This window comes from Scomber scombrus, chromosome 22 (assembly GCF_963691925.1).
Source record: "Scomber scombrus chromosome 22, fScoSco1.1, whole genome shotgun sequence".
Lineage (NCBI taxonomy): Eukaryota > Metazoa > Chordata > Actinopteri > Scombriformes > Scombridae > Scomber > Scomber scombrus.
Window position 1 is genome coordinate 17,109,853 of NC_084991.1, and position 26,117 is coordinate 17,135,969.

The following is a 26,117-nucleotide window of genomic DNA, read 5'->3' on the forward strand; positions in this document are numbered from 1 at the left end:
TCGGCATCAGATAAGGGACAGATGAGGGGAGTCGTTACAGCCTACAGACAATATAGGAACGCGCAAATAACAGTTTGTAAAGCAGCAGAGGCACTTATCAGACGAATGAAAATCACTGACATGTGGGTGTAAAGTGACCAAAAACGTAACTTTCTCCGGTGAAGGGAAATATTTACATTAAAGGAGCACTCCAGAGATTTAGTATAAAGTTGGGGGACTCACAAGAAACATGCTTAAACATGCAGTAACTCGGTGGCATTGTAAACAAGCCACATATAACCCTTGAAGTTTATATGGTTAACAGTTCCTTATTTACACATCCAGCAGATACAGAGCAACTTTAACATTCAGTTGTTTTTTGGGCTACTTGGTATACGTAAGTCCTATCTCCTTTTAGCTTTTTTTTTTTGTATCTCCACAAACTTTTACTTGCCCCATATGCGGCCCTATAGCTGTTAAATGCTCCACTATGTTCACCAACTACTTGCTGTCTTTGTCTTTCTGAAATTTTGTGCTATGCTGGTTGCTTTGTTTTTGTGTGGCTGAAAACAGCTGCAGGCTGTGGCTAAAAAACACCCGTAAAACCCAGACAATGAGTTAAAAGATGCTAGATACTATGGAGGGGAGTGGGACTACAGAGTCAGGTGATAATTCTCTGTGGATTCAAGTAAACCCCTTTCACACAAGTAGTTATGTGGAATATAAGAATATTGATCATCGCTGCTTAAAAAACAAAAAAAATCAATGCAGCAGAGAACAAGGTATCCTGACTTGCGGCCCCTATGGTGTGGGCAAAGCTCCAAAAATCCTGAATCCTATAATGCCAATAATGCAACTTGACAGCAATTTTTTAGACCCTACCTGCCTTGTACACATTTCAAACTACACATCATCAATCTAATGCCACAGCCTTTCTGTTATAAATATGTAGCCTCCAAGCCCAAACACTAAAGTTTATTTTGTCAGATTTAAGAGCCACAAAAGACATTATAAGACTTTTTGCACTGGCTGGTTCGTGTTCAGTATGATGAATAAACTGATGTTGCTGTATAAAGCTAGTGAAGTAGGAAGCAGCAATATGCTCAGTGCTGCCACTGCTGGCCATAAACTATATTGCAAAAATACTGCTATATGAGCATAGATTGTTGTAATACAGCTTCTGGACACCAGAGGTTGTGATGTGCATGATATATGATAGATTTCAGTTATCTGAATTATGTACATTACTTTGAGTTCAGAGACAGATAAAGTGCCTCTTTTGTATTAAACACTAAAGACATGGTCATTAATAAGTGTTTACATTCACTATGAGAGACACAGTCAGCTTGCTGTGTAATTAAAGCCGTGAAAGTGTGTTTTAGTTACAGAATTAGTAGAAAAAAGGTTGATAGAAAATGCATTTTCAACAAAGGCTTCATGATAAATAAGGGAGCGAAGAGTTGTTTTGAAGCTTGTTTCGGAGCAAACAGAAGCATGAGAATGATTTGGTCAGCAGGTCAAAGGCCTGAGTTCAGAGGTCAGGGGTCACAATGGGGCAATGAGAAAAGTTGAGCTCTTCAGAGTTTCTTTGAGAGGCATGCACCTTTGTTTGGTGGACAGATTTATTTTGGGAAGCATGCAGAGGGGGAGAAAGAAAAAACTCAGAAAGAAAAAAAAGAGACTTTGGATGTTGTTCTATGCAAAAAATCATTTCGTGAGAGCATGATATCCTCATAGTCCTGTGTTTATAGAGCTTTGCCCCAAGGCTCCCAGGAGATATCTCATCATTAGAGGTTTATACCATGGGATACATTCTATGTTCATACATAATGCATCATATAGCGTGTCTTATATAAGGCGAGCTGGAGACGGTTCACTCCTACACCTCATCACTCAGTGCAGAAACATGGGAGCTCAGAGGAGGCTCAGCCTACACGAACACCGACGAACATACACTTTTGAAGGTATCACGCACACAAGCACATACATCTTGAACTGCATGAAGATAAACAACAGCACATTGATATGCGAAGCTCACATAACAGGTCACATGGAGAAAAGAAAATATACCATAGATACTGGAGCTGCTGTCAAACAAATGCTCCCCCTTACATAAACACACATGGGATATAAAATGTCAAAGGGATGGCATGCATGGAACTCAGATAATATCAGACGAAGAGCACCACAGTGATTTTTTCATTTACTGAGAATAAGGAATAGCTCTGTGTTGAGGGGGTTGAGGGGAACTCAGAAGGTCACTGCACTGGCAGAGGGACAAACCTTGAGGAGTCATGTGCAAAACATAAAAGCTTGAGTCAGTGTATACACAAATGCGTGTGAGAGTGTTTACAAGAGTGACTAATAGAAGAAAATTATAGTGAAAGTACATGTCAGAATGGTTGAAATACCATGCTGTTTGAGAGCGCAGATAGAGAGAGGCTGAGGTGTCACAATGTCAATATACTATGAGTAGGAAGATGGAAAACTTAGGTCAAGGTAATCCTTTTACAGAATCTACAGCAGCACACCAGTGAAAAAACATACATACTGTATACACACAGAAACACAACAAAAGCCAAATGTTCAAACACAGTATTAAATACACACACAAGCCACAAATCTCACACATTGACTCTCTCTTCATGCCAGCAACCATTTTGAGAATTGTTCTTGAATCTCTTGTTTGTTTTGTGCAATGGGTAAAAATCAATTTTAACCTAATTCTTTTTTTCTTCAAAACAGGTCTCACTTATGCTAATTACTGCTGATAAAATCTCAGACAAAGCACAACAGGATGATTATGGTCAAAAGTAGAATGACACAGGCCACTTATAGTAATATATTACTAAAGCACAGCTATGAAGGCAACTTATACTGAAGATGCTACAAACCACAGGACACACAGGCCGACTTACATGAGGCAATACTGCCACCTGCCTGTCAGATCAAAAACAGTAATTCTGTAACAGCAGCGGTTGCCACAAATGATACTTTTCCTGCACAATAATGTTGCGCACCTAAAGAGACAATATAAATAGAGAATATAAAAACAACCAGAATGAGAAGGGTTAATATGATCCAGGGTGCAGATTGTGTTTGACATCTCTACGAAATACTCCTTGAAATGTGAATGATGATCTATGGTCTACAGCTATTTTTTCTGTTGCACAAATTGTGTTAGTTTATGATATGAAATATAAAGAAATAAGAAACTTACAACTTTAACTTCAACATATCAAAACACATAATATCTAATGATAATATTTAGAAGGCTATTTTATAATCAGACCATATTAATGACTTCACTGTTTAGATTTTCTGCCTCCCTTTTTAAGTAGAAGAGCAATATAGTTACTGCTATTTAAGGACTTCTACAGAAATTCACATGTGGTTAATATAAAATCTTAAATCTAGATGAGTGGATAACACAAGTGTGTACATATTAGTGGGTTTTCTTTCAGTTAATCAGCTACAACAGTCTGAAGTGAGGGAACAAACAGCCTATTCTTTGTTTTAAAGTGGTTGCTAGATGGCAAGGTTAACATAGTAATGATTAACATCGAGGTTGAGACTGATGCTGAATGCTGAGTGAACACAATGATGTTAATAAGTATCAGCAGTGAATAAACTTAAAATAAATAAGCGCTTTCCACTGCTACATGTAACAAGTCTTTTAATCCAGACACACGCACACATACACACACATTTCTAACAACACAATTTATTTTAAGAAATTATATTATCATTCATTAAATAGGATCTTTCAAATCTAGACCCTCATCTAAACAAGTATTTACACGTTTCACAGTGAATTTGGTTCATTTGGTTAAAGAATAATGCAAAGAAATATATTCAGACCCTGTTAATAATAATCTTCTCAAAATAAATGGAACTCTGAATGGAACAAACAGAAACACAAGGTCATGTTGATTAAAAAAAATTAAAAATAAAACAAAAGTGGGAAAAGGACAATGGGATTAAGGCAGGGTACAGGAGGCGATGCAGATCTGGTACAGGACCAAAAGTCTTGGCTATGACATGTATGTCCATCTACATAATCCATATCATATAACTATGTAACGGTATCCAAAAAGGAGGGGAAGTGCAATGTCCAAACTTCACTTTACTGCTCAGGGCAGACTAAAGAAACGGCGGTGACAATGTTATGCTGGTGGGCATATTTGAATAAAAGGCTTGGAGATGAGAACTGGACAAAGAACTTTCTCAGCCCAAACAAGTGCAACAGTAACAGTAACAAGTCTCATGAGGACAGGAATGTCAGGAGGACGAGGAGGATGAGGTGGACGGGCGGGACGAGAAGTGATGGGGGAGTCGACAATTACAGCAACAGCTCCGATCAGTCCTGTCTCTGGGGAACGCAGCCTTCCATCTCCAGCACCTCGGGCCATCCTTCAAATTTGTTGGTGTCTGCACTGTTCTTTATATGCTGAGGAAGTGAACACAACAAACACACACCCACATTTAATATGAAATCAGATAACATTCCTTTTTAATCTAAAACAATGGATACAGTATCCTGGTCGGACAAGCCCAAGAGGCAGGGCGCGACCTTTTTGTAAATTTTGCAGATGAAACGTTTATGATAGAAATAGATTATACTTCCCAAAAACTACCTTGAACAAAGTTGGGCTGTTTATTGCTATGACAAGATAGCACAGGTATACACAGAGGTTAAATTAGGTTATATCGTATTATGATATGAGACTAGATAGTGTCTTAGATTTATGATATTGTAAAATGGTAATTGGTTGTCTTCCTGTTTTTAAAGTCTGCACAAAAAGTTAAATAATATAATTTTCTGAACTCACCAGACTGTTCTAGCTGTTCTATTATTTGCTTTGCCTTAATCATGATATCCACACTACTGAGGATTATTTATCAAAAATCTCATTGTGTAATTAACATTTTAGAAAGTGTCAAAAGTCATCCCTACAATATTGTCGCAGTATCAATATTGAGCTATTTGGTCAAAAATATTGTGATATTAGATTCTGTCCATATCGCCCAGCCCTAGCTTAAAGATTACACAAAACACAAGGAAGTGATCACTGACTATGGGTAAGCAGAAAAGGGTGAACACACCGCACTCCTCATGAATAAAGATGCAGTGGAAAAGGTCACATGTTTGGAGATACAGAGGCGCTCACCTGGATCACCAACAACTCTGTGATAGTAGGGGAATCCCAGCAGCACGTCTACTATTGAGGATATTAAAGAGAACTACTCTCACCCAAAAACTGCTTGTGAACTTTTATCATGGTGCTATTGAGAGCATGCTGACATACGGCATGACAGTGTGGTATGCCAACTGTAATCAGGCCGACAGAAAATCTCTCCAGTAGATAGTGAACACGGCACAGGATATCATCGAGACCCAACTACCGGACTTGGACTAAATCTACACCTCACAATGCTGCAGTGGGCTCACAGTACCATTAAACATCCATCCCACCTTTTCAACCTTTTGCTGTCTGGAAGGAGATATAGAAACATGTCAGCTCTAACTTCTAGGAGGAAAAACAGTTTCTTTCCCAGAGCTGTGGCACCACTAAACAATGCTGTGTCAACCTTTATCCACTCACCCCCAAGGTGCAATAACTGGAGTGAGCCCAGTACTTTAATATACTTTTTAGTGCACTACACGTACCCCCAGTGTGTAATAACTGGAGCACAAGCCCAGTACTTTAATATACCTTGTACTTCATGTATTTTATGTACCAGTCTAATGTCTTGAATCAATGTTTATCTGCCCTTTTATTACTTTATTTTATTTTGTTACACGTGTACTTAGAGGGTTCTTCTTTTTCATTGTCTTAAACAATGACAATAAAGCTCTATCTATCTATCTATCTATCTATCTATCTATCTATCTATCTATCTATCTATCTATCTATCTATCTATCTATCTATCTTATTACAAATGAATCAAAAGGAAGAGAGTTGTTTTTGTGATTTGCTAAAATGGCATCAACTACACCATAATTCCTTTGAGTTGACCAAACAGATTAGATGTAAACGCTTTCAGGCAATTTTCTCAATTAATCAATTAGTTGTTTATTCTATAAAATGTCAGAAAACATTAAAATCTTATAATCAAGTATGAACTTTCAATTTAAATGTTCACATTTGTATAAAGACATGGAGACTGTTGTTGCTGATGTTTTCCTCATCACTTGGTAAATATGGTATAACAGATATAAACATGGGACTTTATGGTCATATTACCTGCTCAAATGGACTCTTGGTCTTGATGCCTTTGCCACCTACAAAGATCCAGTTATCCCGGAAACCCAGATTACTGATAGCTGTGCTACCCAAATCAGCAATTAGCTTCCTGGCTTCATCATTGAGTCTACAGAACAAAAAGATGATAAGATATCATTTTATGGCCACACCGACAACAACTGAAGCAAATTCAGAGATGACTCCACTGTGAGAATGTCCTTACTTTGTCGAGGGATCATCAAATGAGGCCATCATCACGACTGTCCCCTCTTCAATTTCATTCAGGAATTTAATTAAAGGAGCCACCTCTACAGGGTGATACAGTAAGTCATTACACATGGGTTACACATGGTTAACACTGTGTTTCTTAATTAAAAACAAAGAGGCTTCTGAAGTATACCCACCTCCTGCCCACATATCATAGAATTGTGTCCTGTTAAGTTCCCCTGTTCTCCCTGTGGGGGAAAAGATTGTTATTGTTGGTTTATTATAGATTTACCACTAGGAATGACTCATGTTGGTTTTGATTTATGATAGGAACAAACCTGTTTTACAGATAATGAAATAATATGATATAAAATGTCACTTTGGAGTAGAGCCAAAATGTGTCTGCTATGCAAAGCCTTATCCTTTTTCTAGACTGATCCATTCATTGTGACAGTAGTGTAACAATGCTGCAGTATTGTGTTACTATCAGCAGCTGCTCCATTGTGGATTTATTTCAATTTAAAGTGTTGAACCCTAATGGATGAAGTTACCATTAACCAGGGCGATGTTGATTCCTCTCCCAACATTGTTCTTCACACCGCTCATTAGTCTAAAAGGAAGCAAAGGTAACAATGAGAGTGGAGCCTGTATGGATACTTTGATATGTAAAAGCACAAGGATTAGAGAGAAGGACACTCCCTCCCAATGATGTAAAACAGCTGGCAAATAATAGACATCAAAGTCAAAAGTTCCTGGACTTGGATGGAGGTGTTCCGTCATTTTCCCACTTTTATCAAATGTTTCTACAGCCAAGAGTACTGACACAGGAGATTACTGTTTAAACAATTAGGAAATGTGTCATAATGTCGAACAAATAAGCTAGTTTTGCAACTACTGATTATTCTCATTAGAGATACGACTTTCAATAGTAAAACTAACTGAGATTATTTTTCTAATGAAACAATTTAAAAAACAGAGCTGCAGTGATGAATAAATTAGTCCATCAACAGAAAATTATGCAGCAATTATGTCGATAAACTAATCATTTTAGTCACTTTTAAAGGAAAAACACTAAAAAGTTGCTGGTTGCAGCTTCTCAAATGTGAGGAAGTTTCATTTTTTATGCGTCATACATGACATTAAACTGAATTTCTTTGGGTTTTGAACTGTTGATCGGTTAAAACGAAACCTTTCAAGACCTCACCATGGACTGAAGGAAATAATTTAACAACACTTTTCTTATTTTCAGACATTTTATAGAGACAGATGAATCACTAAAAGGAAATAATCAATAGTTACAGCCCTAGTCAAAAATTGTCTATAATAAACATGTTTACATGACAGGTGGGTGTAGTAACATCATGTTTTGCTAAATTGTGTCCCCTTTACTGGATACAGTTAGGTCTACTGTAAAACAGTGAGCCCAAAACATTAAACAGTATAAGAAGTGTTTCTTTAGGTTTGAAGATGTCACTTTTCTTACAGTTTGTCCTCCAAGCAGATTCTGGGTCCCACCACACTGGCTGCTCCACTCGTCATCTTGAAGGCAAAGTGTCCAACAGGACATGCCTTGGAAAGGCCACACTTGTGCCTGACTGGCTTAGCTGCTGTGAAGAGAAAACTCAATTTACACATCAAGGCAAAGGTAGCACGATCTGGTAAAATCTAGCCTAACCACATACGCCAAAACACACACAGACAGGTGCAGACACAAAACAAAAAGCTACTGTTTAATTTAAACTCAAACATCAAATTCCAGGCTAGTTTAGATTAACACACACCACTTGCTGTCCACTGCTTTTCTATTACTCTAGCTGCATATTACTAAAAACAAGCTTGTTATTACCATTCAAGTGTTATCTTGTATTGACAGATAAAAAAAAAGGGAGCGGCATCAAAATAGATCAGTCATTGAGAAAACACAATGAGATTAAATATTAGTAAATTGACCGTACTTACAGTCTTCATTCTCTGGCACTGATTTAGCTACAAAGAAAAACAAAAAACAGGGTGTTAAGTTTCTGTAATGTGAACGCAACCTTCAGGCCCCAAAAAGGCAAGTGTATGTGTCATTACCACAAAATACCCTTTAACTTATAAAATACTCAATACAAAGAGATGTCTTGTTTCCTCCTTTACAAGCCATATTGTTTCATTTCCTTTTTACAGCTGCTAAAAAGTATCCTCTGAGGCTGTAATGTATGAGTTTCATCTTGATAGTACTCACCAATCACATTGCTAAGTTTAAAATCCATGTTTATCTCCAGCAGCTGGAAAGCCAAAAAGACAGCCAGGAGGAAGGCAAAGATGAGTGCAGCTAACTTCAAGATACCTGAAAAAGTAGAAAATGAAAGAAATAAATTTATGAAAGTGAACAGGCCAGTTCAACCATATGAAATAATGCAGTCATTAATACCCTTTGAATTACAAACCCAACCAACACTGCATTTCTGGGGCCATTACGATACCAATATATCAACCTATAATGTTATATATACAAAAAATGACACTGTAAACTGTAAACTTCAATGGGAATTTAGTATGTGTATGTTAAACTTGAATTAGGAAAAAATGATTAAATATACATAAAATGCGTGTGTGTGTGAGTGAGTGTGAGTTCAGGAGGAGTTGATATAGGACGGCATAAACACCGATACATCTGTGATAGGCCAATATCAGCCGATAATATCGCTTGACGATATCGTCAGGCACTAATTTGGATTATATTAAACAACACATAAAGATTCCTCATGATCTTACAAATTATTAACACTTAACCTAAATGCAACACTATAGCAATGACACACTTACCACCAGCCCTGACCATCTTGGCGAGCCCCCTGCCACTTCTCCACTGCTAACAACCTGCACTGATCAAACACACGACACATTTTTATGAGTTTACAATTGATGTATATGTGTGTGTCTGCAGATAGTAGAGGTATGGTGCACAGTGGCTAAGGCGGCGTAAGTGAGGATGAGCTTAGTTAACTTGAGCTTTAACTTTGTCACAGCTACTTGCCCACTAGCTACCAGCTGAGAGTTTGTCGGATGTTTTAAAAAATTAACGTCACTGTAGCTTAATTGAATGAGTTATTACACGGCATTACGCCACATGATGCATTTGCACAACGTAAGATGAGTGTATGCGGTGCACAGCTTGGAAGCTACACTTTCTATATTTAGAGTTTAATGTAATAAAATTAACGCTATGTTGTTTTGTCTGCTGCGTTAACACCCTCTTCTCTGCCAAAGGCTTTGCTAACTGACACCGACATAACAACTCAAGCAAAAGCAAAGCGATAAATGCTAATATTTGTGTGTAGCATTAAAATAAATCCCCCGGATACATTTTCATACCTTGCTTACCTGTTAAACGATATCTACAAATCCTTGTGGTGGCGTAAAGTGGCTTAAAATGTTAGTGACACGAGTAATGACAGAAGAACTGATTAATGGAGGAACACACAGCGAGAGGTGCCACTCTGTCGAAGAAACCCAGGACGGACTAGCGGGCAGGCCTTTGGTTTAGTTTAGTCTAATTTAGTTTAGCTTAGTTATTTATACAAATGTAATTATTTTGTGAGCCTGTCTATTAGAGATGGGAAAAACACTTATGCTACAGGTTCAAATGGTTTTATTATAACAGGTCGAATGTACTTTGGATAGTTCTGTCATTATTATTGTTTTTCCCTCAGGGTTCATTAACTATATTTACCATTATTATCATACATTATGGTAGACCACTCTACTATGTATTAATATTTCCTGTTGTAATTTACGTTATCCACTGAAATGTGTAAGTTAGCAGGGGGTTTGAACACTTGCAGGGCATTGTATCTCAAATTCTCATTAGGAGCTGAGCCCCCCTAAAGGTCTGGTCCTGTTGTAAGGGAAAAGATGAGTTGTTCATGAATGTATGGTCACATTTCCTGGATTATTTACCAGCGGACTTGAAAAACTTCTAACTGGAAGGCTCCTGTCTGAGTGGAAGACCTCTCATAATTTATGAGAGGTCATGAGTCATAACCCCAATCATGGGACACACATGACATGGACGTGGACCATGGACGTGGACCTTTCATTTTTTTCTTTATTATTGTTATTTAATATTACTCAAGTATTGTCAAAATGTATTATTATGATTATAAGTTTTATTATTTGTATTTTTTATTTTTTATTGTTTATTTTTATTATGTATTTATTTTCCTTTGATGTGCTGTACAGCTGTCTGGGGCGGGGGCATTGTATGTTGTTCTGTTTGTTTAAACTCAATAAAGAAGAATCTTAAAAAAAAAAAAAAAAAAGACAGCAAAATGTTTTTTTTTAATAAACAACAACATTTTGAAACGTAATAACAGGAGATGGTTGTGTAATCAAAGTACTGTGCAGATTTTCTTTTGAGAGTGAGATATCTGTCAACTCTATCTATCTTTGTCCCTGACATTCTGCTTCCTACTCTTTCTTCTTCTGCTGCTCAATTTGAAGCAGATGAGAGACGTTACAGCGCCACCAGTGACATCTGATGGACAAAAGCTTCAAAGCAAAGGTTTATTGTTGTTTAATCTGTCAGGGAATATTTTAAAAACTGAACGTGCATAAATAATAGGCGACAGTATTTGTTTATTTATTTATTTTACAAATGCACATTTTCAGGATGGTCATGTTTTTTTTCACATTAAACAGAAGTAAAAATGTGATGCGAAACAATAAAATCAAGGAAGAATTCACTGCCTTACTCTATTAAAATAAAAATAAAAAACTGTACAAATCAAAAACTGAACAAATTAATGCAATCAAATGAAGTTAGTTCAATAAATAAAGACATTTAACCATTTCATGCATGTCATTCAAAACCACATAACCTGACATGGAGGGTCCTCCCATTAAAATATAAGGTCCAAAAAACATGACTGGCAGCCTTTTCAGCACAGTTCTGGTTTCAATCTAAAGTGTGTGGGTCATCCAATAAGATCCTGTCAAAAAAAGACACAAAAGTGTCATGCGTACATGTGGAAATCACACCATGTGAAAGATTTTATAAACTACAATACAAAAGAAGTTATAATATGATCTGAATACAAATTACTCTTACATCGTCTGAGTCCTGCAGACAGGCCGTGCCATTGCTGCTGGTGCCGCTTTCGAGATCAGCTGTCATGCAGTTGTCATCATCCTGAATCTGGAGGTTGGAGAAACGATACACCGGTGTCCTGCAGAGGGCAACATGAAACAATGGTCAGCTCATATGGTGCAAAAAGTTGTACATTTATTACAGGTGTGTGTCTAGCTCACCTGTCTCTATAAACTGTTCTTCTGACAGCAAAGACAGCAGAAACGATAGCTATCAGGACGATGACTCCAGCTCCTGCACATACCAGTATCAACACCAGCCTCTCTCGCTGGAAAATACATACAGCAGCTATTACATTCCTAAGACCTTGAGCATGAACAATTGAAGGTAAAGACACACAGATTAGACTGGCAAACTAATTTACCGGTGTGTCAAAGTGGACTGGAGACTTAGATCTGGCAGGTGGACCAGGACTGGGTTTAACACCACAGGGTCTGATGACTGTCTGTTCTGCCAGCTGTGGAGTGAATCCCCCCTCACACCTATCACTTGGGACTTTACGGTATCTACAAGAGAGTGAGAAGTGTGAGAGCATGTACAGGATGTACGGTATGTCTGTTCATTTTAAAAAAGAAGTGACCATTACCCTGTTGTCAGAAGCTCATCCTCCTCTCCGTTCAGACAGATCTCCAAGGTTTTATTTGCAGTGCTGGGTTGTCTCACACACTCTGAAGTGTTCACGTGACGATAATAACCATAGTCACTGTTGAGAAGGACAGAAAAGGGAATCTTATCGATGCTATCTTAGTTGCAAAGACAAAAACATGTCTCCATGCAAGTTTGTGCTCTGAATAATCTGATGTTAAGAGGCCAGGTTTTACAGTTTCAGATGGTATCTGTGCAGTTCACAAACAAAAGCATGTCACAAACAACTAACCATAACACTAACCATATATAATCCTCTCTGGTGCACAGACAGGGGCTTTGTTTCTTCCTCACCACATAGCCGCGACCATTTCTGCATACAGATTGTTTCTTTAGCCTCCTGTAAGTCTCCTTGACACCCAGGACACAGTCGTCTGTCTCCGAGTCTCTTCCATCTGTTGAGTGGGCCAACCACTCTTCATAGTCCTGGTCATTACCTGAGGAATCACATGATGACGGATCAGAGTATTCTTTACCTGTCTTTGAACATTTTTATGTAACTCGCTTGTTTAAATTTGATTAAAGCTTAAAGTTATGCATAATTAAGGGCATGGCTGCTAACAGTTTCTGTTCTTCACACAATCTTTCAAGAAGTACCTGACACTAACTCTTCAGCCCTGCTAGGAGGTGATACTAAATCCATGTTCTTAACACTTAACACTGTCAAATTTGTCATTTCACAAAAAGGATCCCTACAACAAACACAAAACAATATCACTTGTAAACCTGCAACATGTACTATCATCAGATTCTGAAGGCAGGTCCCATAACTGATGATAAGAAGCTGGTTAAGAAATTAGTTTTAGGCAAATGAAAGAAGAAAAGTCAAGTAATATATGCAGAGGAGCAAAGAGTCCAAATATGACGTAGTTTGATGAAAGGGATGCCTTTTTGTTGGCTGTCTTATATTTCCAAAGCATGCCATTTTGTAAAAATACAGTAGAAATGAAAAAAGAGGAACATTGCAACAATGTGTTACAAGTTCTTTAGTCATGGGTTGTTAAGATTGTGTAAACCTGTAAATCTGCTGTAAGACTCAACCTCTCTGGAGAAAACTCGCAAGTTAGTAGACAGCATTATAGCATCTTGACTCACACTCTCTGGTAATGAGGCTCTGGAAGTCAATGGTGATGGCCACCCACATGGGCTGGCCATCTTCCTCAGGCCTGAAGCCCCACACACTGACATTCATAGCCTTTGTGGCCGGCTCAGATGCCAGACCTGCGAAGAATAAGGGCTGCTCAGTAAAGTTGTAGGACTTCCAGCAACGGCCCTCATCTGTGGAGAACCTGGTGACAAGAAATGACAGGATATATCAAGTAGTGGATAGCACAGAACAATTTATTTAAAGAACAGTACTGCTCTTAATACTAATCACAGAATTGTCCATATTGCCAATTAATGTAACTGTTTTATTCTGTATGAAGTAAAAATATCTGTTCAGTACTTGATAGTCTTGACTTGTCCTTCACGCTGTGCCTCAACAGCCACAATGAGACCCCCAGAGTCCAAAATGCTGTAGTGGTGAGGACCTCTCAGAGTTCCCCTCCAGTTATAACCCCCATCTGAGGAAACAAACACATCTGGGTTCTGCGACGATGACAGAGAGTCACCCACAGTACCTGGAGGAGAAGAGAGGAGTGGAGAATATGCCATGTGTTTAAATTTTGACCTAATTTGTCCTGTGCAATAAGAGGTCTTGCACTATAAAATGTATATAATTACCATGGGCGATAACCAGACCGATAGCAGTTGGCTCAGATAGAGGAAGCATGGGAATGATGTGGTTGTTGCGACTGTGTTCCCCATGAATATGAAGGTTGCACTGATGAAAAACGCACACATAAAAATGATTTAGTGAACACTGACTAACTTGAAGAATGTAATACTAATGACCAATGCCAATTTTGTCTCTAAATGTGACACACATTTTTTACTTTCTCTCCACATTCTACATTCTCAGGTTTGTTCAGTTGCCTCCACGTCCCTCCTCTATTAAAGGAAATCACAGATCTTATTCGTCCATCTGCAAAAAAAAACAATGTTAAAGCCATGATTCATGTTATCCTTATCCTGTAACTTTAATTAAGTAAAGGGCAAGGTGTCTATTTAGACACATATTATACATATGTTTTTCCTATTGTTAACAAAAATCAATCAATTAGTCCTACTAAGTGTTGTCTATGTAAGTTAAGTCTTACACTATATAGCTATTTCTCTGTGCTACATAGCTCCATTGATGTCCAAAAACATTTAAAAACACATCAGTGAAATGATAAGAAACATTTATAAAGGAGCACCTGGGATTCTTGTCAAAGACCACTTTGGCATGTGCCAGTCCCAATTGTATAGAAAATAAAATAAATAAAATAAAAACGTCAAATACGTCAAATGCATCTGATAAAAATGTGCCAAAACATGTTCAATGTGTGAAAATATTCAAATATATGAATGGCAGAACACACCAGTGGAAAGCCCTACCCTCGTCTAGTTTGTTAGTGAGGTAGACTCCTCTCAGTGAAGTGATGTTGGTGAAATCGCTCTTCCTATGCCCATCAAACAGGTGGCGCTCCAGTGATTTGGAGAACAAAATACCACGGTCATCTGATGTGTACATGGTTCCAAAGTAGGTGTCTGGAATAAAACAAGGTAACAGGAAGAAAGAGGGGAGAATGTTGGTCTCTCGCTGTGTTTTATCATCAATACATCAGTGCTACAATAACTGAAAACTTAGTATAATTTCTGAATTAGCTCACAGTCCAGATGATGATGTCATTTTAGGTTTTTCAAAACTGAGGTTTCATTTCTCTTGCTTTCTGATGCCAAGAGGATGTAGTTACTCATCCAGGTTCCTTTTAAAAAAAATGTTTTTGTTGTTTTCTTACTAAGTGTCAGAGGTTTTATTTGTGATTCGCGTAGAGCTGCAATGATCAGCCGATTCATTGATTTGTTGATCAAGAGAAAATTAATTGCCAACTATTCAAATAAAAAGCATAGTTTTGAGATTTGTTTTTTAATTTTTTTATGTCAAAATTCTCTGATTCAAACTTGTTTATTATTTTCTGCTTTATTAATGTGCTAAAGCACATTAGTAAGAAGTGGAGATGCAAACGTCCATATTCATTTATAGTCAATGGTTGGAATAAAAGAAGACATTTGAGGATGACACATACAGTGATTAAAATTTTTCACCATTCTCGGACATTCTAAAGAGCACTCTACCAATCGATTAATGGGGAAAATAACGCATTATTTGACAATGAAAATAATCATTAATTGCACCTCTACAACTCAAACAAATCAGGCCAATTCACTTGGACAAGTTGTAAAATTGTAGAGTAGAAGTTCTTGATAACCTTTTGTTCACTGTAGTTTTCTCAAATAGAAAGTAGTGATGAATTCTTGATTTTCTTGGTTTTACTGCTACAGCCCTGTATGTGTAGCACTTTAAACTATTTAACTTGGAACAGGCGATGATGCTGTGCTGACCTTTAAAAATCAACATAGCAGTCCATCTTATCCATCTGTTAACTGTATAAGGCTCACACATGTTTTAGGTAAAGTCATGAAGGACAAGCTCAGCTTAGGAAGGTGATGGTTTGAGTGTGTCTGTTTGTGTGTGCATGATTGTGTTACACCCTGATCTTAAAATATGTTTGTCAGCTTTTGCAGTGTAACCTAAATCTCCCTCCCTCTAGCCAACAAAAGATAAAGCCCCTCTACCCCATATCTCCCCTATTTATCTAAGCAGTACAAAAGTCCCATTGCCTTACTTTTACAGGACTAACTGGAGCACCAGTCAGAAAAAAGAAAAGACTATTATAACGTGAGAAGAAACAGAAAAGGACGTTAATGGGAAAGAGAATGGGAATGAGACCATAAAGTGGAGGGAGGAAGAGAAAAGTAGAGAAAGAAGAGAACAAAGAGAAGGCAGCTGTACTTACATGCACAAACACACACTGAGCATGATGGAATGATTTGTCAGCAACACAGAGAACTTGCGAAACCAGTCCAGCCTTTACCGTTGAGCTTTTCCATTACAACAAAGGGGCTGAGGGAGCTATAAATTCAGTCATGTTGTGCTCATAACATGTGGATATTTGTGAATGTGTGTCAAGCATGTTTTTTAAATTAGTTTTTTTGTGTATGTGCGTGCTTGTGTGTGTGTATCCCCTGAGGGGAAAATATAGACTAAGGGAGTGGGATAAACTATTTTTGTGTTTTGGTTTGTTACCTCCTGGATTGTCCACATGCATGAAGAGCATATCCTCATCTCCATCCAGGATGGAGTAAAACTGCAAACACACAAACATATATCAAGTGAGCACATGTGGGTGAGAAAATCTGAATTTGAGATAAAAGGAAAAACTTTGTGATGACTAATTTAATCTTTGCTATAAACCTTGTCTAATCATCGTGAGAGAGAGTACGTACTGTTTGTGCTGTCAGCAAGATGTTGTGGGTGTGAAAGTGTGTTTGTGTGGCTTTAAGTGCGTGGGTGGGTGTTTTGCCAGACCAAATGTGTGTTCAGTTGGTGTTGAAAAAGGAAATGTCGCCATTTAAGTGTCTTAACAAACACGAAATATGTGTTTCTGTAACTGAAGTACTTGGTTGAAGAGTTTAAAGCTTTCCAAACCCCTGAGTCTCACTCAAAATGTGAAATAACCATGTGACAAAGAAGATAATAACATTAACATCTGTATCTTTCCTGTCATAGGACTGAGTATCCTTTGAACATTTTCCATACATGTGTGGGGGTTTGTTTATTGAAGAAAAGTTCTCAACGGTTAAATGTCTAAACACAAATACCTGCAGAGAACTTTGCCAAGATAAAATCGTCTAAAATTGACAGAAATTTGAGTGAAAGAAGAAGCTTTCTCATCAAGAAGTAAGTAATTAAGACAAAGCTTTGTTGCCAGATTTCAGAACTTGACAGTTGTCAGTACTCTACACTAGGTACACATTTCAGTCGCTACCAAAAATGTCATATTATAGATTTCCTAGGCTTAATTTTGTTATTATAACCAATAGACATGATGTCCAAAACTAAAACTACTACAAAAATAATGTCTCTTCCTCACCTGCTCAGTGGAGGCAGAAGGTAGCAGTGCTTTACTGAAGGTGTCTCCTTGGTCCGATGAGAAGTACATGACTCGGGGGGCTCTCTGGGAGCAAAATAATACATCACCTCATGAATACTCAGTCACTAATTTATGAACAGTATAAGCATTGTGTTGCTATTGCATCAAGTTCTCATCTCAAAGTATGAGTGTCATTTTGGTGCAAAATGTCATTTTTATCTTGGGAGCTGTTTTATATGTGTATGTGTGTGTGTGTGTGGGTGTGTGTGTGTGTGTGTGTGTGTGTGTGTGTGGGTGTGTGTGTGTGTGTGTGTGTGTGTGTGTGTGTGTGTGTGTGTGCGAAGAGGACGCTTTGTGTGACATCTCACCATATCTTCCATCACAGAGAAGAAGAGAAAGGTTCCAATGTAGCCAAAACTGTAGATGTCCTCATGGATTGTGGTGAACGTCTTCCCCAAATCCTGCGTCCTCTTCAGCTGTAAATCTCCCCTCTCCTCTGCTTCAACTACAGCGACAACAAGCAAGACTCAGTGACATGAATATTACTGTGCTTCATAGAAAATATATGACACTTAAGTCAAAAAGTACATTGAAAGAACAAAAGATCTTATTTGTATGTTTTTTCTCTGATTTGATTTGATTTCAGCCCGACATCTCGTCTGAAACTAATCTTGATTTCCTGTCTAAGCATCACATTTCTCTTTGTAGCTCTTTGTAGGCTTGCTTGTTCCTGTCCCCACTACTGTTTAAATGGAGACACATTTTTAAAATCACAGGTAACAGCTGTTGGTAGTCTGCTTCATGAAAATGGGTCATCACATGAGCTTGTGGTTAACAAGCCTACTCAGGCTGATCCTTTCCAAAATCAAAGACATGGCTACTGACTTATAGATATTCCTTTTAATCTCACAAACCATTTTTAAAGGGCAAGAATTGGGCATTGGGATAACTATGTATAAAATGGCATGAGGAGCAGCAGCATTTTAAATCAACAAACTACATGGAAAACAAAATCCATTTAAGTAGATCCAGACCACCCTCTGCTCCCCTCTCAGACATACAGGTTTCTGAAAATTAGGAACAGCAATGTCTAATTATTGTTTATTCCATGTGCAATAACAAACTTTACAATTTCATCTCAGTTTCCTACACAGCCTGTCATTTCTCCTATCCTTTCGTTACTTTCCTTGCATTGTGTGTACTTTAATCACACTTTTTAGTGTCTCCTACTGTTTTTTTTATGTTTGTTTGTTAATTGTTTTAATGACGGCTTGCTATAAATAATGTTTCTTAAGAGGGACAAAAAGATACAAAATTAACTGCAAACAACCATGATCATTTTTAATGGTGTTTTGAATAAGATTAAAGTAGGTTAGATTTCATTTTAATGTAGGAGTTTTATGAGATGTGTCTTGCATAACATTCAACAAAGCATTTGACTAGGATTTGAAGAACTTGTTGTACAAAAGCTGTAAATAGCTCGACCAGATTTAAAAAAATAAAAAATAAAAAAAATTGCCTGGTGACAAGTGTCTACTTTTTTAAGGTCTTCTACCTTGAAAATGCATTTTGTGCGGCCTCTCACCTGTGTCTATTTTACTGCAGCTGAAGAACAAATTAATGCCACCCCCCCTAATGGAAAGAAGTTAAAGAGATTACAACAAACATTTCTACATATACAGTTCTCACTTCTTTCTTCTCCAGGAACACAATTTTCTGCATATCATACATTATATAATATTCAAAGAAATGGGCCTCACATTTCAGTAAAATTACGATATGGTGTCATGATGTATTTGCAGAGTCTACAGTTCATTTGTAAAAAAAACAAAAACAAAAAAAAACATCTGGTTTCCTTTAGGCACACTGGGTTTATGTTTGGTTTTGTTTCCTGTGTATTCTCACCATGAGAAAGAATGCACTCCATCATGAACTTTTGTCCACTTGGCGCCAAAGTCCAGAGAAAGCCACAGACTGCCCTGCAAAAAGGAACAGGGGACTGTTTACCTTTACTTTAAGGTGTGTGCTTGGCGTTTGTTTCAGCGCAGGCACATGTTAGGTACGTGCTGTCATGTAAATGCGTATCTGAGTACAATTTGTAGCCCAGAATATTACCCAAGGCAAGGGAGCCTGCTGTGAGAGTCCTTAAAAAGCAGAATAAACAGTCAAAAAGATGTGCAGGGAGTTGAATAATAAAAGAAAAAGAGAAGAAGCGGTCAGCTGTGTGACTCACATCAATGCTGAGGGCCACGAGGTAGTCAGGGTTGAGGAAGTGGTATGTGATTGGTTGAGCTAGGTGGAATGGCAGCTGGATGAATTTAAAGGTCGCGCCGGCATCTGTGGAGGTGAAAATGATCCCTCCTGGATGGTCTACCACTGGTGTGTCTGCTGTCAGAATTACCTGAAATCAATTAAAAATCAAGTTGAGAACACATTAAAATGAATTAAACTAAAAAAACATCAAAATCACAATCAAATTAAGGAATATTTAGATTAAAGAAATGCTGCTAATAAAGGAGCAACATGTGTTTTTGGAGGGAGATTTTGTTTGTATCCATGTGTAACACCTGGTGACAGAAATTAACCTGTATATTTCATATTTTGTAACACTGATTTTGCCCTAAACATTAGTGTCCAAAAGTTTGCAAATATGCATGTCTGAAAGTGGAAATTAAGTAGAAAAAGATTTAAACAGAAAAGAAGGAAGACAAATCTAAATGTTTGTAATTATCATCCTTACGTTCTGCTCAATCTGAGCTGAAATTGAAATGTGCAACAATTATACTAATGAGATAACTAATGAGATTTCATCTCTGCTATATAAGATTTCACTACATGATGCTGGTACTGGTGCGAAAGTATGTTTATATGTATGTCTATGAATAAATGACACTGCGAGGTCAAGCGAAAAAGTGGTTTGACTGCTGAACTGTTGAACAACTGAGCAATATGTACGATGTCTTCACACACTTTTGTGAGGCAACATCACACACTTCTCCTTGTGTAAGAACATGCTGCACAGTTCCCCAGCCATAACTGTAACCGTTCACTTATAACACACACTCATAAAAAAGAAAGCCTGGCGTCTCATCTCGTCTAAGGATGCCAAACCATAAACTTACAGAGCTCCCTGGTCCCACGCTGACTCCAAACTCCTCCTTTATGAAGGTGTTATTGATGCGGTGGGAGATGTCATGGAAGGACTTCCCATAATCCGTACTAATGAGAAAGGAAAGAAACGTTAGGCGTAGATTTTATGAGTCCTGCACAGAGTGGGCTGGATGTGCTGTTAATGTCACACTGCAGTTTCTTTTCAGATACTAACTCACCTTCTGTAAAGTCGTGAGGAGCCTCCATCAAAGAAAGAATCAATCGGAGCACTAATTGTGGACAGCACTAGGATTACCTAGGAAGTGCAACAATGTGGTTAAGCCACCATGTGTGGAATAAGGAACTAAAAGAGTTGTGATGTCAATTGAAGAAACACTTCAGTATTTTTCTGAACATGAAAGTATCTTCAGGAAGAATGTTTAGAAATGAATCTATTTTTTTTTAATCAAAAGCATACTTTAAAAAGCAAATTAAAATCATTTTATGTCTAAAATGTGAAATTGAAATAATGAAATTGCATGCTATGCCTCAAGTCTGAACTTTTCTTTTGGTGTGCATATTTCCGAGTCAGACATTAAATCAAAAGAAACTAGCAGAAACCATATTGTGTGGATGAGGATGATCTGATGGGTGCTGTACTGTACTATGATACTCACTCCTGTACCATCGCCCACCCATGTGAGAATTACATAGGAGCCATCATCACCATTAAAACCTGTCTTTAGTAGAGAGAAAGAGACACACATATGACCACATCAACTATCAAGTCATACGAAAATAATCCCCACCTGTTACCCTACTTTTCATTTCCTTATTATGGTTGAATGGTCTCATAATCAGGCCGAAAGCATGTTTGATGCTATAAATTCAACTTATTTCTAACACAATTACTTTATACTGTTTTATCCTGCATTAGAAAATAAATGTTTCATGTTAAAAGTCACGAATGCAAGATTCAAAAGGTCAGATTGATGTTGTTTGATGGACATTTTCCTGTTAATTCACTATACAATTCACATACTCAAACACACCTCACCTCATGTGTATTGTCATCCAGAACCTTGTGCTCGGATGGGGTCAGGGAGAGCCGGCAGGAGGTGAAGGGGGGACCGTGAGAAGGCTTAAAAGCGCCTGAGGAAGTGCTTGTGTCCCTCCTGGAGCGTGTGCGCACTTGGCCCTGGCTATCATCCTGCTGAGTCCGGCTAAAAGTCACCGTCCTTCTTTCGCTGCTTTTAACATCTCTTCCCAGCACTTCAGAACAGTGAAGAAGGACGCACACCCCACTGAGGACCACAAATCTCCAGATCATATCCAACGCCAAAAAAGTGGAACCACTCTGTAAATATGAGTATCAGTGACCGTGATGCTTGCCGATACTGACTTGGTTATTTGTGCTGCGCTCTAAAGGTAAGTGGGGGTGGGAAGTGCTTGAACGGGTCATTAACATAAAAAGTGCTGTGTGAAGTGGTGCGTCCTTTGCCAACAGGTGTTTCTGCCCGCATCCAGGTGACCGGGGCAGCTGGGAGATCTGCATTTCAAGTCTATTTGATGGAAACGCACCTGTGGCCACCTGCAACCAATGCAAGAGAGGAAAATGTGGTATTCAGGACGGCTTATTTTATTGTGATATAGGCTATTCATAGATGCATACGATGCGTTCAAGTGCAACAAGAATGTAGGATTTACGACCACGAAGAAAACATGCGTAGTGTCGGAAGTTCTCGTAATTTCTGAAAGTAGGAACAGACTTAAATGCAGCATAGCAGAACACTGTTTTTTTCTCTGATTTCATTTGTAGTAGGGGCCAATGAACACAAGAGGACGACATGTTTTACAGTGGTGCAAGCAGGGTGAAAATCCCATTCTCTGGTGCCACAGTGCCCAAGGATTATGCGCTTTTACGCACGAATACAAATACGGTTATTATCACTACAGTAGAGTTTCTGTTTCTTTCAAGGCAATGCCTTAAAGTAAATTGAACATGTATCACATCGTAGTGCTCAACAGATGGTGATATGGATTGTAACAGTGATCAAGCACAACATAAACAGAATTACTTTTACTTTACTTTATATTACTTTACTTTCACAGTTAGTTGGATATAAGTACCATAATAATATGTACTATGTTAGATTGTTTTTAAAGTCACACAAAACATTTTAATTATCTTCCTTACTGTGTAGAGGGGGTGAAGAGAATACCACTTCAAAAGAGACTTGCCTTAGATGTCTGTTTTTGTATTTTTAACTGGAAATAAAGTTTCTTTGTCCTTCATGTTGATACTTTACATTTCTATTTTAATTTTGTCCAGATGTTTAATTTCTGGAACAATACGTAGGATACATAAAAGTACAAAAGAAAAAGACTTAAGTATGCAATTCTATTCTACTGGTTATACGATGTATATAATGTTTAGAGAAAGAAGGAAAACCACAAACATAATAAGAAGATGTCAAATTAGCCAAGAAGTTGAAGTGGGTGAGCATGTCAAAACATTAAAAGGTTTGCCCGTGTGATGACTCAACTTTGATGATGACTATTGCTGTTTGGGAGTATATATGTACAGATCTTACCACTTTCATTTGAAACACCGCTAGTGAATAGGCTTTCAAGTAGCTGACACACTCCCTGGAACTGTTAATTGGGTTAATAATTCAACCAGATGTGTTATAGAATCATCACATCATGATTATTTATTGGTTTTCACAGTGACTCACTGTACTGTAAGAAAGCTGACCGTACAGTCATCATTGCTAAAAGTTACTGATTCAGTTACTGACAAGGATGATTCAGAGTAGATAGTTCAGCTGATTAGGCTGTGTTAAAGATGTGTTTTGCACATGTATTTAAATCATCTGACTGAGGCCCTGTAAGTGCACTTTCCGTTTGCTTTGTTTTAGTCCTGAAAAACTTGTGACCACACCATAAAAAATTAAAAAAAAAAAAAAAAAAAAAGCTAAATGAGACATAAATGTTCCTTATTGGTGAAATTCTGTGATAATTATCTATGGCGTCATTCTGTTGAGCAACCTCACATTAGCACATCCAGCAGTCATTTGATGCATTGTTAATGCTCATAGACCATCCTGTTACACAACCCTTTGACGAGAAAATGATCTCTCTCAAGTTTGAGCTGGAACCGGTGCTGTTGAGAGCTTGTAATACCACTGAGTGTGATATCGCTTGAATCAATACATGCTTGATAGGACTTGATAGGTCCTGCATACCTGCTTCTAAGTACACAGTAATGGTTGGTTTAAGGGATCATGTTTTCAATCCAACCAGACAGAAAAAATAAAACAAGTGACGACTTGGTTACTTGTTTGATGTGAATATTATGCAGTCATATCAGTTATTTTGAGAACATAGGGATTAACGTATCCTTAAATGTGTCTGTGGTTTTTTTTGTTTTGTATGGTGACAATAGAGCACTTTGAGAATAAAGCAAGCCTCTGGTGTACCACCCTTGAATTTGCTAATTCAGTAGTTCTCAAAGTGGGGACCAGGGACCCCCAGGGTCCTTGAGGGACTTCCAGGAAGTCACTCAGAAATATGGAGAATATTTGAATTCCACTATTATTCAATTGACAAGAAATTAGTCAAACGAGATGTATGAGAATGACTAGGTTTCACACTCTTCACTGTTATGACCCTACAGTATAGACCACTGGTTCTCAAAATAGAGTCTGGAGGCCCCCAAGGGTCCTTCAATGGGTTCCGGGGGATCCCAAGCAGAAACAGGAATAATATATTTTCACTAGAATTTCATCTATACACATCAGTTCCTCACAATGAAAGAATGTATGACTTTTTTGGTCACGGGTTTCATGCACTTTCAGTAAAATAACATCTAAAAACAGAACTCTTATCAGATCAAGGACCCTGGAATAAAATCTTATCAAATGAGAATCTGCAATCTAACACACTGAATATGTGGAAAACACAGATGATGGGGACTGTGACGTGCGAGAAAATGTTGGGTAGATTAAACTGTGAAAATGATATGATAAGAGAAAAATGGGAGTTTCGGTAGACAGATGTGTTAATTTGACTGCCTTGCCTACTCACCTGCCTGTCTTATTTTTAGTTAATTTATTTTCAGATTTTGTATTTATTTTTATGACCTCCATTCTGTCTGGTTTGTTAAATGTTCGTTTGTCTGTTGTAATAATGAAAATATAATACAAATTTAGAAAAAAAGAATCTGCAATCTAGGGTAGATTGTGTTATTTTAGGAGATGGAAAATGTTCACTGCAAAAGTTGTGAGTCAGGCAGGAATCCAATAATAACCTTACCAGTAAGCAGACAAACAGTATCTTAGACTTCTTTCAGTTTCCAAGAGGAGGCTGACGTATACTTGTACTCATTACAACACTTTAAAAATGGTTTCATTTATTTTATTAAAAACTCAAAATAAACATACTGACTTAACACAACATTCTCCTTTTTAGTGCAAACCATTGTTCAGTAGTGCCGTTACGTTTGTTGTCAGATTTGTAGTTGTTCTAATACAGGCTAGTTGCTACAGTGTTTAACAGCAGATGGCACACAGTAGAACAAACAGAAGTCTCTCTGCTGTGGGATTATCCGTCCATATCAACAAACTGGCTAGTGCAGAGCTTTTCCAAAAAGTGCAGAATGCATCCAATGAGTTCAACATTACAATGACGTAGATACCCAGCAATGGAATCAGTACAATCTTTACAAAGTCTCACTGTCTGTTGATCCATTGCAAACATACGTGGGATGTTCACCCAGCTGCCATTTTTTCCTCAGATTTGTGACCAAAATACCAAGATAGTTCCCTCAGGAGCCAATGTTTCTAGTCACAGAAGATCCTCTTTCGTGGCCGGGTGATGAGAGCTGCCTCTGTGTCTGGTGGTCCAGCTCCAGGACGTATTGATGATTCTGGACGTACATGAGGCCACCAAAGGAGTCCACTATCCCATAAAGGACTGCAAGGACAGTCAACGCCGTTCCAATCAAATACATCTTGAGCACAGATGTCACCATGGCTCCCGCAGAAAACAATCAACTGTGAAAAAATAAAAATATAGAGTTTTATGACCGTTTATGATCTAAGTCACAAAAGCAAACATACATTTTAGCCAATGAGGTTTGAACAATTATACAATTAACCACATCATTACAAGTTACAGGAATCATAATGTCAGTACAGAGTGCATTTCAATAGGGTAATTAGTAGATAATTAAGTAAAAGGAACTTGTATTTGGAGGGCTTTTATCTGCAGGGAAGCACGAGTTATAACAGGAAGAAGCAAGCATTAGTGGTGCATTTATAGGCTGTTGGAAATGTCCAATTTGCGGTGTTGAGCAATCCGAAGCAGACCCCACTTGGCGTAAGAAATTCAGATTGTCTCATGAGTTCCCATGAAAGTCTTAAAACGATTGTGTTAAAGTGATTCAGTCGGTCTTCATTTGAAGCAAAACATCACATAGCCTACTCTTCCACCGCCGTCGTGAGTAAGTGGGTTTTTTGTCGTTTTGGTATAATTTACGAGGTATTTGAGGTTAGCTGTGCTGGCAACTTCGATTTAAGACTCCTAAAAAACTTAGCTGATGTACCTGAAAGCAGCTGCTAAACAGCGACCGAGCACATGGCTTTAGAAAACGATAAATACCTCACAGAAAGCTTGAATCTCGGCTACACAAGCTGCCTACTTAAAAAAAACACAAGAACACACAAGGC

General features: G+C 38.0%; 2 protein-coding genes across 4 annotated transcripts; both read right to left on the bottom strand.

The window, feature by feature from the left end:
- Positions 1 to 557: 557 nt before the first annotated feature.
- fam3c (FAM3 metabolism regulating signaling molecule C) lies at positions 558 to 9,884 on the bottom strand. 3 transcript variants are annotated; one of them, XM_062443812.1, is made up of 10 exons: positions 9,805 to 9,884; positions 9,247 to 9,305; positions 8,663 to 8,767; positions 8,395 to 8,421; positions 7,919 to 8,039; positions 6,987 to 7,045; positions 6,633 to 6,683; positions 6,452 to 6,536; positions 6,229 to 6,355; positions 558 to 4,429 (listed from the first exon to the last, which is right to left on the bottom strand). In XM_062443812.1, exons 2-10 carry the CDS (start codon positions 9,260 to 9,262, stop codon positions 4,340 to 4,342), a joined length of 681 nt encoding a protein of 226 aa, XP_062299796.1. In that variant the 5' UTR covers positions 9,263 to 9,305; positions 9,805 to 9,884; the 3' UTR covers positions 558 to 4,339. The 3 variants fall into 3 exon arrangements, with proteins under 3 accessions (XP_062299796.1, XP_062299793.1, XP_062299794.1); XM_062443809.1 differs by having other exon boundaries at positions 7,919 to 8,042; XM_062443810.1 differs by having other exon boundaries at positions 7,919 to 8,042; positions 9,247 to 9,300; positions 9,805 to 9,867.
- A 1,201-nt stretch (positions 9,885 to 11,085) lies between these two features.
- si:dkey-159a18.1 (sortilin) lies at positions 11,086 to 21,759 on the bottom strand. Its single transcript, XM_062443655.1, has 21 exons — positions 21,443 to 21,759; positions 21,063 to 21,125; positions 20,625 to 20,701; positions 20,418 to 20,514; positions 19,529 to 19,696; positions 19,201 to 19,274; positions 18,881 to 18,927; positions 17,664 to 17,800; positions 17,296 to 17,379; positions 16,449 to 16,509; positions 14,696 to 14,848; positions 14,143 to 14,240; positions 13,940 to 14,039; positions 13,662 to 13,836; positions 13,310 to 13,503; positions 12,459 to 12,651; positions 12,156 to 12,272; positions 11,934 to 12,075; positions 11,731 to 11,837; positions 11,531 to 11,648; positions 11,086 to 11,411 (listed from the first exon to the last, which is right to left on the bottom strand). The coding sequence occupies exons 1-21, from the start codon at positions 21,713 to 21,715 to the stop codon at positions 11,397 to 11,399; spliced, it is 2,493 nt and encodes an 830-aa protein (XP_062299639.1). The 5' UTR covers positions 21,716 to 21,759; the 3' UTR covers positions 11,086 to 11,396.
- Between the last annotated feature and the right edge of the window lie 4,358 nt (positions 21,760 to 26,117).

Excerpts from the sequence above, each read along its gene's own strand:
- fam3c (XM_062443809.1), bottom strand. Across the intron at positions 6,684-6,986 it reads CAACATCGCCCTGGTTAATG|GGAGAACAGGGGAACTTAAC; the intron begins GTAACTTCATCC and ends TTTCCCCCACAG. Across the intron at positions 6,356-6,451 it reads TTTGATGATCCCTCGACAAA|ACTCAATGATGAAGCCAGGA; the intron begins GTAAGGACATTC and ends TTTGTTCTGTAG.
- si:dkey-159a18.1 (XM_062443655.1), bottom strand. The coding sequence starts at position 21,715 with ATGATCTGGAGATTTGTGGTCCTCAGTGGGGTGTGCGTCCTTCTTCAC. Across the intron at positions 20,515-20,624 it reads TCCTCACGACTTTACAGAAG|TACGGATTATGGGAAGTCCT; the intron begins GTGAGTTAGTAT and ends CTTTCTCATTAG. Across the intron at positions 14,040-14,142 it reads GTGGAGAGAAAGTAAAAAAT|TGCAACCTTCATATTCATGG; the intron begins GTGTGTCACATT and ends GTTTTTCATCAG.